We start from the raw sequence: 13,636 nt of genomic DNA on the forward strand, positions 1-13,636 counted from the left end.
CAAAGATTTTTAAATATTTTAAAATCTATATCCAAATATTTGCTACAAATCTTTTTCATACAATAAAAGACCAATTTATATCTACATCTTATTAATCATTTAATGTCTAAATCTTAACTGTCAAATGGCTAATTGCAATATTAAAAATATTACCTTAAAAATAACAATTTCTTAGCAAAACCTAATTATACACAAATACATCTAACAAGAAGGGAGGCATTTCAAAAATTATACTCAGGTAGAAAATTTCACTTTAGTCAGGACTTGAGCTAATTAAAGTTTAAACTAAACATCAATTGTAACGTAGCTACTATTCTGCAGAAAACAGCCAAACAAGTATCAATATTAGATATTTGGGTTTCATTTGCAAAAGCCTCAGAGATACTTGTTTATTTATAGAATTTTACATTTATCTCAAGTCCAGAAAATGTTTAAATTTTATCGAAGGGTCATGATATTTATTTTTACAATTAAACAAAGATTCATGCGATCAGCATGCCAGATTTGTACTTCACTGAATCACTAGTTCTCAAGTTTGAGATTAAGAGATTGTAAGAGAAAAAATGGAAAAGCCAAGCCATATAGCAGCAGTCACTAAAACTGAACCTTTCACTATATAATCTGTTTCATTTAAATGAAAGCAGTTTTTAGACTTTAAAATACTAGTTTAATGAAAAGTCGGCAAGGAATTAAGAAAAAAGTGCAAGATTAAACAAACAAACCTGGCAATAAAGGAGAAAGTTCATTGTATCCTCCAAATGAAGCATTCCGGACAAGCTTTCGGCCATCAATTCGTGGAGGAAATAAAACAGGCGAAAACACAGTACAAGAAGAAAATCTACGTTGTTGTGAGCTCTCTTCTTTCATGGCTTAGAAGGTCTATTTAACGTATACGTTCACCCAGAAGGCTAATTAGATCAGTACAGCAACAAGAGGCTTTTCTCTCAAATCCAAATGTAGCGAAACCCACCAGCACAAACAAAGGACACACACATTTAACAGCAAAGGAGAAGGACCAGAGACTCAGATCAGCAATAAACAGAAAAGGCATTAAGCCATGCTAGTGGGTTTTTTCTTTTTTTAATGAACTGATAAACAAGAAAGGCTATTCCCCTAATGTTTCTCCTTTTTATCAAACCAGCAATGCCCTGAACTGAATTGGTGTCTTAGTAAAACAAAGCAAGATCAATACTTAGAGATTCAGGATGAAGTAAAATGCAACCCTTTTCTCACATCCGTTATGTTTTTGTAGTATCCGCCACACTTCCCACCTCTTCCGATTCTTTCTAGTTTTTGCTTACTTTAGAAATGGATATAAACACAACACTGTTTATCTTTCCTGACACCTCTAGATCTATATCTAACCTACTGCTTGCCTCAGCCATGATTAAGAATTCATAAGGAAAGATACTCTTTCAAGTGCAATTTTGATGGATTCTAACAGCTAAAGCAGAAAATAAATATTTAAGTTTTACCTCTAGCAAAGATACAGGAGTCATTGACAGCATTACTGCAAACCAATCAACAGAAAAGACTGAAAAGACACCATAATAATGCTGAATGCTCCAATACATTTTCCTTGAAACAGATAATGAGCTGCTATAGTTCGTCTTCACTGCATTTAAACTTTTCAAAATATATCATCTACCAATGAGGATTTTGCACTTAAAATTCTCCTAAAGTAAAATGCAGCTTTATTATCACAATAATAAATGGAAATATCTTTCTTTACTAGGTTAATACTAAGTTACTAGTATTATCTCACATCATTAAATCTACAGGAAAGTACCAACAGCCAAAACAATACACTATGCTCTCTTTATAACTAACCTTTAACATTTCAATGAATTCTTTCCTAGTTATATTAAAATCCATTTTCCTTATTCTACCTTAATTGAAATTAAAAAGCTCTAGTCAATTACTTCCTCTATATATCCTGAATTTTTTCTGGTCAGAGTTCCAACCTAGAAATACACTCTCTTAGTTGAAAAACTAACTCAGTTACAACTGACTTAGTGGTTCATTTTTACAGGTACTTTACCATAAGATCTCAGTTTCCTTCCTTTTATTATGCATATGGCTCCAGGCTAGTTCTCTACTCCTATACAACAGCATCCTGTATAGTCCAAGACTGTTTCTCTTTACTAGACAGGACATTTAACAACAAACAAATTCAATTTCCTTTATGTAACGTGATCTTTCTTGGGCAAAGGCATTTCAAAATCAATTAGTGGTAAAAATAAGTTAATGGTTGATAATTACAACTACAACAGGGATTTGAGGGTTTTTTTTTCTTTTCTCCATGTCATGAAATATAAATGACCATTAATTATAGACAAGAGAGAAATAATTATAATTAATTCATGCAGTGGTGCTTGCCTCTCAAGGCATTATAGTGTAATGGTTAAGCAGGATTTGAAATTAAATTGCCTGGGTTCAAATCCCAGCTGGATGCACTGAAGCAATTAAGTTAATTTATGTGGGTCTCTGTCCTCTCATTTATAAAATACTACTACCTATATTATCAGGTTGTTATAAGGATCAAACTGGAGAATATATATAAAATCTAGCAAAGTTCCAGATTAAAATGGCAGAATAAAGACACTAACCTAATGTGTTCCCTCCTAAAACTCAACTAAAATTATAATAAAGGGTTAATTTTTTAAAACCATAAAAAAGTATAGGTATGTATCCCACAAGTATGTATCCAGGACAGGATACATCAACAACATATATTTGACACTGGAAAGCATGAAATTAACAAAGAGTCATTGTTTTGCAGATCACACAAAGCTTAAATCACAAACCAGCAATGACAAAAACTGAGAACCAGCCCTATTTATGCCAAAGAATCCTTTTGCACGTAATTGATACCAACAAGTTCCTCTAGATCAGAAATCAGATTAAGCTACTGATATCAGCAATTATTCTGGAATTAGGACAAAAATACAGTATAAGCAATGGTTTCAAGTTGGAAGGAAAATGACTTTCAACTTAGAATTCCATACCCAGCCAAACGATCAATTACATATTAGGGTAAAATAAAGATATTTTTACACATGCAAGACCAAAAATTCACTTTCCATGCATATTTTCAAATAATTTACTACAGTAGTCCCTCTCACTTAGGGTTCATTAGGGCTAGTGCACTAAAATGTCCACTCTTCAAAATGAAGTAGTTTTTCTTCCATACATCTATAATAGCTCTAACCATGCACCATAATCCTTGGGAGAACTTAGAAAATACTCACTTAAATTATTTTCCACAGGCCTTACTTCCCTCAAAAGACACCACTTGAAAATGGCTGTACTACAATACATATTCTATCAAAAAGTGATAGCAAAAGGTGATACAGGAAACAGGATACTCAATGTAAAAGAGCTGTCATCACCCAAAAAGTCCTGTACCATTGTACTATTTCTTTGTCAACCATGGAAAAATTGTTTGGGTGAACTCTGCCCAATTTTTTTTCTGAATTTGGCTCTTGTCTTGATAGTACACTGGTGAAGTTTCTCCTCTTTGCCCCATGCCGTGATGTTTGGGTAAGGTGAGTATACTTCCAGTACACTGATTTTTTTTTTTTTAAGATTTTATTTTTTAGAGTTTTAGGTTCACAGCAAAATTGAGATCTCCCATATATCCACATAGCTCTCCACATATGTAGTCTCTCCTATTATCAATTTCCCTCACCAGAGTGATACATTTGTTATAACTGATGAACCTATATTGACATATCATAATCAAAGTCTATAGCTTATCTTAGGGTTCACTTTTTTTGATGTACATACCATGGGTGTGGACAAATGCATAATGACATGTATCCATCACTACAGTATCATCCCGAGTATTTTCACTGCCATAAAAACCTTCTGTGCTCTGCCTATTCATTGTTGCCTCCCTGTTAACTCCTGGAAACCAAGGATCTTTTTACTGTTTCCACAGTTTTGCCTTTAACACAATGTCATGTAGAACTCTAATGAATAACATTATTTCTAAGTCTCTGTTGTGTTTCATTTGTCTTTATTTCAGCACCAACACCTACTGTCTAACTTACCAGAGCATTATGGTAAGTACTAAATAACCCCTGACCCTTGCCTGGCTCTGATTCTTCAGGAGGGTCTTCACTCTTCTTTGCCCTTGGTTATCCTCAGACAGTTTAGGATAATCTTATCAAGTATCATGAAAAAATCCTGTTGAGATATGGATTCAAAATACATTGAACAGATAAAATCAATTTGATAAGTGCCATACTAAATAATACTGAATTTTCCTACTGGAAACATGGTATGTCTATTTAATTGAAAATATATCTCTCCATTTATTGAGAATACATCATCTTAATGTTATACTTTTCTACATAAAGATATTCTGTTAGATTTATTAGATGTATGCCTATGTACACCTTATTTTCTGTTGTTTTAAGTGGCATTTTTTGAACTGCATCTTTCCAACCATTTGTTACTGGTACACAGAACTGGAGTTAACATATATTCAGTAATTTTTTAATGATTTTAATAATTTATCTGTGAATTTGGGAGAGGTTCTATATAAACAACTATACACTAGCTGCAAATAAATTTTGTTTCCTCCTTTATTTTTTTTACATTATTCACTAGCTAAATTTCAAGTACAATATCGTAATGAAGTGTAGACGGTACACACTTTTTCCTTGTTCCTAATTGTTACAAGGTTAAGAAAGCATTTGTTCCTATTTCTAATTTGCTACAATTTTTTTTTTTTTTACCATAATGGATGTTAAAACTTTCAAATACATTTTGTTAATGGGATGACAACATAGTTTTTCTCCTATAATCTGTATGTTAAATGACAATCACAGATTTTCTAATACCAAAGCCATCCTTATAATGCCTGAAATAACCCCACTGTGGTTATAATGTATTATTTCTTTATATCTTGCTTGATTCAACAGTTTGCTAATAATTTGTTAGAACTTCTTCATCTAAATTCATGAGCAAGAATATCTTGTAGCTTTTCTTTGTAATGTCTGCTTTCCATATACAAGAATTTTTATTTGTCCATTTCTATTCTAAGATGCCATCAACTATCAGCTACATTCCTGACTTCAGAGATGTCATAAAAATATGAGGAGAAGAAGACTGATGGATATTATTACATTGTAAAAGAGATCCCAAATTCAGAGATGATATCAAGTGTTTAACAATTGCCAATGGAGATTGCAAAACACTATCAATTAAAGATCTAACCCAATTTCAGAGATGTTAAAGTCAGAGGACGGGTACTGTTTTAGACTTAATGAAATACAGTATTAATGTGATATTGGAATTATATTTTTCCCTAAACATTCAGTAGAACTTGCTTGTAAATTTATCTGAGCCTATGATGTCTTTGTAAAGATAATATATATTACTAATTAGATAATAAAAATCACTAGAATTTCCTATTACTGAATAAATTTTGGGAAGTACTCTTTCTAGAAATTTGTTCATTTAATCTCATTTTTCAAATTTATTGGCTAGAGTTGCTGCCTACATTTTTAGTTGTGTCTTTTTTTCCTAAAAATATTTCTACTTTTTTTCCCCTTAATCCTGCTCATTTTGATATTTCTTATTAGCCTTTTCAAACAACCAACTTTATCTTTCCTGATAACTCTCACCTATGTCTATTATCTTTATTATTTCCTTTCTTCTACCTACTTCAGGTTCATTCTATTATTTTTCTAACACTAAGTTAAATGCTTGCTTCATTACTTTTCAGCATTCCTGCTTGTCAAGTATTAGCATTGAAACTATTCTTGTTTAGATTTCCTGCTTGGGAATTGTGAGGCCTCCTTAATCAGAGGGTTGTTGTCTTTCATCAATTCTGAAAGGTTCCCAGCATTATCTTTCAATATTGCCTTCAACCCAGTAAATCACATTCTGTCATTTATAATTCCAGTTGGTGCAGATATTGGTTTGGATGGTAGGTAGTTTGTGTAGATTCTGACGGTGCCTTGCCTCCTCATGTTTTTCCTCATTTTTCCATCTTTGCTAGCATTTGGTACTGTCAGTGTACCGGATTTTAGCTATTCTAATAGGTGCATGATGATATCTCATTGCTATTTTGTTTACTGATTTTTAGTTATGAGCTCATATGTAATTTTTGGAGGCTTATGCTTAAAACTCTCGCGTAACAAGTATCTGTGTTGATTCGTCTAGGCCCCTTTGAATACTAAAAACTCAAGATCATTTTAAACTAAATGGAGGGATGTTTTTGTTTTTGCCACAGAGACAGTGTGAATTCTGGCTCCAAGCCTACATGAGTATATTGTGTTTCTCAAAGTATTGAGTCTCTCTCTCTCCCCCATTCTACCTAGAGTCACATCAAAGAAAGGCAAACACACTAGTGTCTTCCTCTATGGGTATGTTTTCCAAGTTTGTTTTTGTTTTTTGTTTTTTAACTAAGAAGGACTTGTAATTTCACATGGAGAGCTCTCCAATCCAAATTTCCATCATGAATGGGCTGCAGGCCTTTTGTCCCTTTTTCTTGCTAAAACTCAAGTTTCAGACCTTCAGAAAACAGGACAAATGCTGGTTGCAGAGCTCATCATTTCTCTGGATTCCCACTCTCAATAACCCTGCCCCTCCTACTAATTCCCTTACTTTGCTGACAGTTCAATCACACATTAAAAATAGAATTTTGAAACACTGTATCCGAGTCTGAAGGGGGTGGCCTGAGGAGGAGATATGCTACCTGGTAAGGGACAGCCTCAGACAGCCTCAGTCTCTTCTCGGGTTATGCCTGGGACCTGCTGCCAGGGCGGCTTTTATCCCCATGGCTCTGCATGGTGCAGTTTCAGCTTTCTTTACATCCAGAAAGAAAAAAAGTTGACACCTTGCATCCTGGAAGTTCATTTAAGACACTGAAAATTAGGGCCTTCTTTCAAATCTGGACATGGCTAATTGAGGAGCAACAAGACCCAACAGGCCAAATACTGGAAATAATATATGCCAGTTCACACTAGTACTTCTGGGAGAGTCTGCTGTTGGCAAATCAAGCCTGTAACTGCATTTTGTGAAGGGCCAATTTCATAAATTTCAAGAGAGTACCATAAGACACTGTTGTGCCTTGATGACACAACAGTAAAGTTTGACATATGGGATACAGCTGGTCAAGAATGCTACCATAGCCTAGCACCATGTACTACAGAGAAGCACAAGCAGCCATAGTTGTATATGATATCACAGATGAGTCCTCTGGCAGAGCCAAAAACTGGGCTAAAGAACTTCAGACACAAGCCAATCCAAGCAATGTAATAGCTTTATCAGGAAACAAGGCTGACCTTGCAAATGAAAGGGCTGTCGATTTCCAGGAAGCACAGTCCTACGAAGATGACAACAGTTTATTACTCATGGAGACATCAGCTAAGACATCGATGAATGTAAATGAAATATTCATGGCAGTAGCTAAAACACTGCGCAAGAATGAACCACAGAAACCAGGAGCAAATTCTGCCAGAGGAAAAAGGGTAGACCTTACTAAACCCATGCAGCCAACCAGGAGTCAGTGTTGTAGTTACTAAACCTCCAGTTTGAGCTTGCTGAAATATTCTTCTGCTTCTTAAATGTTAAGGACAGTGGAATTAGAGCATTTAACCAGCCCAGTATGACTTTCAAAAAGAAGAGACCTATGACAGAGTCAAGTTTCTAATACAGAATTATTTTAAGTGTTTTGAACTTAATTTTTAATAACATGCAAGTGACCCTCTAATGTTTCAGAAGGAGGAGGGGGGAATGAGAGCTATGTATGTGCATATGTTTCTGTGGATGGTTAGGGGGAATCACTTCTCATCACCATGGATAGGCATAAATGAGGATGTAAACCCACAGTTAACCAGCCAGTTCTATGAAAAAGATTTGGAACTTATCAATTAGGGTTTTTCAAAAAACTTTTTTTAGAAAAGATTCTAAAAACATTTTTGTTTAACTACAGTATTCAGGCAACTGGTAATTTCTCTTAGTATGCACATTTAAAACGTACATTCCATATTTTAACAAATTAACCACAAGAAAACAAACCCACATCTTTAGGGGGAATAAACGAACATTAGTGGAATCTAAATTATAGCCAGTCCTGGTATTTTTAATGGGGTAAAAAAAAGTCTAATGTAACCTCATCCTGTTTTAGGAATATGAAACCTAATAAATGCATCTTAACGGACAGTGTTCCTTTCAAACATGTGAACTCTTCAACAGAAATGCAACAAACCAGGTATCTGTGATTTCTGTTCAATCATTGTTGGCCATTATACACAGGTTTTGTTGTCTGGGAGCAGAGAAGGGGCTTTTGTTCCCCTTGGACATATTATTGTCAATGCACTAACAATTATGTACATTCAAACTTGATTATTTGAAATTTGATCTTCAGCCATACTATAAATAAGGTACTGCACTATAGTCTCTGTAAATGTTTATTACTCTTCTGTGATATTTACGAGTTGCTTAAAAGTATACAAAATTACGAAACAACTAATTTTTCCTTACTCTCCCTTTGAAAGTAAGGGGCTTAATTTGTTCCCACAAGGACTAGAACCATGATAAATAATGTACCAGTAACTTGTAACATAAGTATTGCAGTATGTTAGCAAAAATCTTGCAGACTTGTTTTCCAAAGTTCATTTTACTTTGATCAGTTCAGTATATTGCACTGTTTTAGGTATTTTCCTTATAGTATGAAATCTACCATGTGTCAGAGATGATTTAATCTATTTAAGTGTTGAACTGGTAGCACAACTTGTACATTTATAGTAATTCAGAATTAGTAAGGAAAACCATTCACCAGTGTTTAGTTTTATATTGAAGACAACTCATGTTGTCCCTAAATTCCTAATTATAAATTAAACTCAAGGCAGGGGCTGAAAATATCATTTTTGGTTTGTCTTGTTTTCTAGTATAGAACTCTGTACCAAACAGAATAAATAAAGGCCAGCTTGATGGAGGAGACCCTTGGGAAATCCTGTACTCCATAGGAGGAAATGTCCATTTGTCACAAACATCCTTCCTTCACTTGGAAAATATGAGTTTGCTAAACTTTCACTGTTGCATTCTTTCTTCTTTTTTAAAGTTTATGTATTTATTTTGAGAGAGAGAGAGAGAGAGAGAGAGAGAAAGAGAAAAGGAGAGAGAGAGAAAGAATCAATGAATGAATGAGCAGGGGAGGGACAGAGAGGGTGAGAGAATTCCAAGCCAGGCTCCACACTGTCAGCATAGAACCTGATGTGAGGTTCAAGCCCAGGAACAATGAGATCATGACCTGAGCTGAAATCAAGAGTTGGATGCTTAACTGACTGAGCCACCCAGGCCCCCCTTACTGCTTCACTCTTAAAATTTATGTATGTTCAAACTTACAACAACCAAAATGAAAACCGAAAAATTTCTATGAAACTGTTTATTTTCTCTCAGAAATTATGCAAATATTCCTTGGTAAATTAAATTCATATCATCTTGCTATAATAATACAGAAACGTGCCTCTCCATGCCTCAAATTAGGAAAGGAAAATTGTAGCAATCAACTCTATAGGTGAAACTATTTTAGCAGTCTTGCTAAGAAGGTGATCTCAACCTCTCAGACTTTGGAAACAAATGGGAGGAAATCCCAACCGAAAAAGCACTGAGAAACTAGTGCAAGTAGTACCTTATAATTCTTTAATGTTATCTTAAGTAAACATACACACACACACACCTTTCTAAATATTTTTCTAGTTTTTATTTATTTTTGAGAGAGAGAGAGTGAGTGTGTGAGCAGGGGAGGGGCAGAGAGAGAGAGAGAGACAGAATCCGAAGCAGGCTCCAGGCTCTGAGCTGTCAGCACAGAGCCCGATGCAGGGCTTGAACTCAGAGACTGCGAGATCATGACCTGAGCCAAAGTTGGGTGCTTACCCGACTGAGCCACCCAGGCGCCCCCACACACATACATATCTTAAGTAAATATAAATATGTACACACGCATGTATTTTAATTAAATACACACATGCATACACAAATACAGAGAACATTTATAGGAAAAACAGTGCTTTAGTACTCTTAATGTTAATCTTGCTGCTTTGTTAAAGAAGCAATTAACAAGGTCTGGCAATGGTAAGACAGACTCGTCTCATCTTTGCAAAGATGCTTAAAACAGAGCTAAATTATTTTCAATAAATGTTTTCAAAGTATTTCAGTTTTATCTACAGGAGCATAGGAACATTTGAAAAACACAGATATAGCAACATTTCACAGGAGGGATTTAGAAAAATATTGCGTTCTCATTTTTTTAATTTGCCAAATATTTTAATTTTTTAATTATTTAATAACTTCCATACCTCTGAAGCAACTATCTGAACACAAGGAATTTCAAACAGAAAACAATTCTGTCTTAAGAAATAACTTCAAAAGTCCAACAGTGAGGATTCAAAAACTCAGAAGAAAATTAACATAACCTCTAACTTATATACTATTTGTAATGAAAATGACCTATGGCTACTAATCAAAGCACAGCATTTAGGAGAAAAAAAAAAAAATAAAGATGGTGGGGATAAATTCAAGTACTCTTTCAGGTAAAACAATTTTCATGAAATACAGCACATACATTCAAGACACATTTGTTACATGTCTAGAGTCTTATCAGTGTTTAAGAATTGATCCTAGGAATAGCTTACCAAGGAAGGAGGAACTGCTTCGATTCATGGAGGAAACTGACTTCTTGGTCTCCTTTCGTCTATAAACCACTTAAATGAAGGTGTCACCTGAGACTTATACCAGCGATGTCTAAAACTGTCACCCTGGGGAATACGGTACAACATCTTTGCACTAGTAAACTCTGCAAAGAAAATCCCCCTTTACTTTGAAGTCTTCTATTAAGTAGTAGATATACACCCATCACATCATGTTTAATGCTACCAGGGCATTCAAGGTGAAGGGACTTTGAGGTTTCAGAGAATTTACTAAAGGATAACAGAAACTCACTGTACCTTTAATTCAAAGCATGTACCTTTTAATTCAAGTCTAGATAAACCAAGCATGGTCTAAATTAATTTAGCTAAAACTAGTTAAGCAGATAACTGATTAAATAGGTAACTTTTAGTTTTAAAAGTCTTAAAATTTTTAACATTTAAAAATTAATTTGAAACCTACTCCTTTAAGTTTTGACAAAACAACATTTTATATTCTCTCACAAAGCACTACAACTGAAAGATGGTTTTATAAAACTAAAAGTATGCAAAATCGCTTTTTATGACCAAAGAATGAAAGGGTAGCTACAGGATGAACTACAGTTAACTCATCAAGCTTCGATAACAACTGCAAATGTTCTCTAGAGGGAACAGAGTATATGTGAGACTATAATTTAGTCTCTAGGCTCCCTGGGCACTGTTCTTATTCAAAAGTAGAAGAAGAAAGGGGAGACAATAACCTAATAAATATACATATTTCTCTTTCTTGACAAACAACTGAATTACATAAAATATGTCAAAGAAGTCAGCATAAAACAAATACCATCCTATCTAAGAGACTGTAATCATTCTAAAGTTCAAACTATTTTTAAGGAAACTGGTATACTTAAGGTAAAAATCTGGCATGTAAATAAGTTCTGGAATAATCTCATTACCATAATTTAAACATATAACAAATAAAAGACTATCTTGATATGTGTGGGCTTTAGTGAGAAGAATCAGTCTCCCTAGTTTCTTCAAAAAAAAAGAAAAGAAAATCCTAAATCAATGGAAGGAAACCACACCACAAAAAAAAAAAAAACAAAAAAACAACTAACAACTTAACTGTTTTTAAGGGATAATGACCTACATTAAATTGGTATGAATCAATATGCATGAAGGAGACTCAGCCAGAAAACAGGAACAATCAGACTCTTTGCCATTCTAAAGTACCAGCAAAACAAACTTCTAACATGACAGCATGTATAAAACAAAAAGAAAACAGCTGACCCTGTAATTTACTCCCGCAGAGTGGAGTATTAAGACTATAGGCTATGACAGTCCTGAGATTGAAAACTGCCTCTGACATTTACTAGTTTTGTGAATTTGAACAAATGTCTTAACATACCTGATCCTTAGTTTTCTCATTTGTGAAGCAGAGTAACTGCTTCTATGTTTTATGAGGTTGTTTCAACAGTTAAATATAATTTTGCACATAAGACTTTTAGCATATTAGCCAAACTTGGTAAGTGCTCAATAAATGGTAGCTAATAGCAAGAGTTCAGCAAATGGCACCAATATAATGCCATTTTTTCCTGATGCATTGTCATCCACTCTCTTGTGGGACTTTCTCTTTAGCAAACATGGGAACAATATCATAGATGAGATTCATGTTAGAGAACAGGTGAACATTGCCCCCAGAATTGCATCTATTCAGTAAAAAAAAAAATGAGACTAAAGCTTCACAAGGGCAGGGACTAACACATAAAAGGTGCTCAATATAGGCATTCATTCAGTTATTCAACACAAAAGTACTTACCGTGTTCAAGTTACTATGTATGCTAGGAACAGATGAGTATTTTTTTTTTAAAAAGGACAATCTCTTTCCTGAGGAGCTTACTGACAATGTCATTTACTCTCCATACCTTTCTTCCATTTACATTAACCCTCCATTATTCTATCAATTCAGTATTCATCTGTTGGAGCTTGCCTCAGCCCCCAAAGCCACTTACTTACACACTGAGCTGTCCACTAATTCTGACATTTCCTCCTACAGATCCCACCCCCTCCACCGAAGCAATTAACCAAACTCATCCATTAAACCTCCACTCCCCTGCCAGCATCCCATGCCTACTCTGCCACTTTTATTGCACATACCTAGTAAAGCCTAACCTCACAGAAGACAATCTCACACTGAGGCAGGTTAATATCAACCTCAACTGAGGCCCAAACACTATCGGGCACCCCACTACCATGGTTCTTCCACTTTCCAGCTGTGTTCCTAGGCCTGTCAACACCTCACCTTCACACTGAACCCCATCATGGTTGCCTCCTCTGAGACCTGCCCAACTAATTATGTATTTCTCTTTACTGACTTTGTCCTGTCAACATTTGGACATGCTCAAATATCGCCTTTCTTAAATATCAATTTTGCCCCATTGTCTTTCTCTAGCTACCATACACATTCCTCCCCTTCAAAGGCACAATTCCTAAAGAGTTTGCCAACTGTCTTCAATTCCTTATCTTTCTTACTCATCCTATTGCTCTCATCTTCTACCTTCATCACTGTCCCCAAAACTGAATTCACAAATGTTAGCAATGATATCTTGTCAATGGATCATTTTTCTTAACTGGCTTGACTTCTGAGCTGCACGTAAAACTACAGGTCACTCTTCCTCCCTCATAAAACCGTCTGTTTCATTCTTCTGGGATACAACACTCCTTTACAAAGCTCCTCTGCCAATACTTTCTCCATCATATCCTTAAATGTTGACATTTTTTAGTATGGTATTCCAACTACTTTTCTCAAGCTTCAATTCTTCCCAAACTTTTTACAACTTACAATGAGAAATATATTTTACATAAGTACACGTATGAGTGTATGAAGATAAAAATTTCACAGATCACACAAGCTTTGATCTTTTGATTCTATTTTACTTCATTTAAAACACAATACTGTCTGGGAATCTCTAAACTGATGCATATGGTTG

General features: G+C 34.8%; 1 protein-coding gene and 1 pseudogene across 16 annotated transcripts in view; one reads left to right on the forward strand and one right to left on the reverse strand.

Moving 5' to 3' along the window:
* The window catches only part of OSBPL8 (oxysterol binding protein like 8), a 150,224-nt gene that overhangs the window by 52,367 nt on the left and 84,221 nt on the right, over positions 1–13,636 (reverse strand). Inside the window, exon 1 of one of the 16 annotated variants that reach the window (XM_049627437.1) lies at positions 10,656–10,775. The exons of 14 other annotated variants lie outside the window; for them this stretch is intronic. In XM_049627437.1, the coding sequence (XP_049483394.1) occupies positions 10,656–10,683 (28 nt within the window). In that variant the 5' untranslated portion in view covers positions 10,684–10,775. Of the gene's footprint in view, positions 1–722; positions 6,930–10,655; positions 10,776–13,636 lie in introns of those variants that run through there. One more of the 16 variants, XM_049627438.1, reaches the window with a different exon arrangement.
* LOC125918328 (ras-related protein Rab-5A-like) lies at positions 6,914–7,541 on the forward strand (annotated as a pseudogene).

The sequence above is a fragment of the Panthera uncia genome, chromosome B4 (genome assembly GCF_023721935.1).
Source record: "Panthera uncia isolate 11264 chromosome B4, Puncia_PCG_1.0, whole genome shotgun sequence".
In the NCBI taxonomy this organism is placed as follows: Eukaryota; Metazoa; Chordata; class Mammalia; order Carnivora; family Felidae; genus Panthera; species Panthera uncia.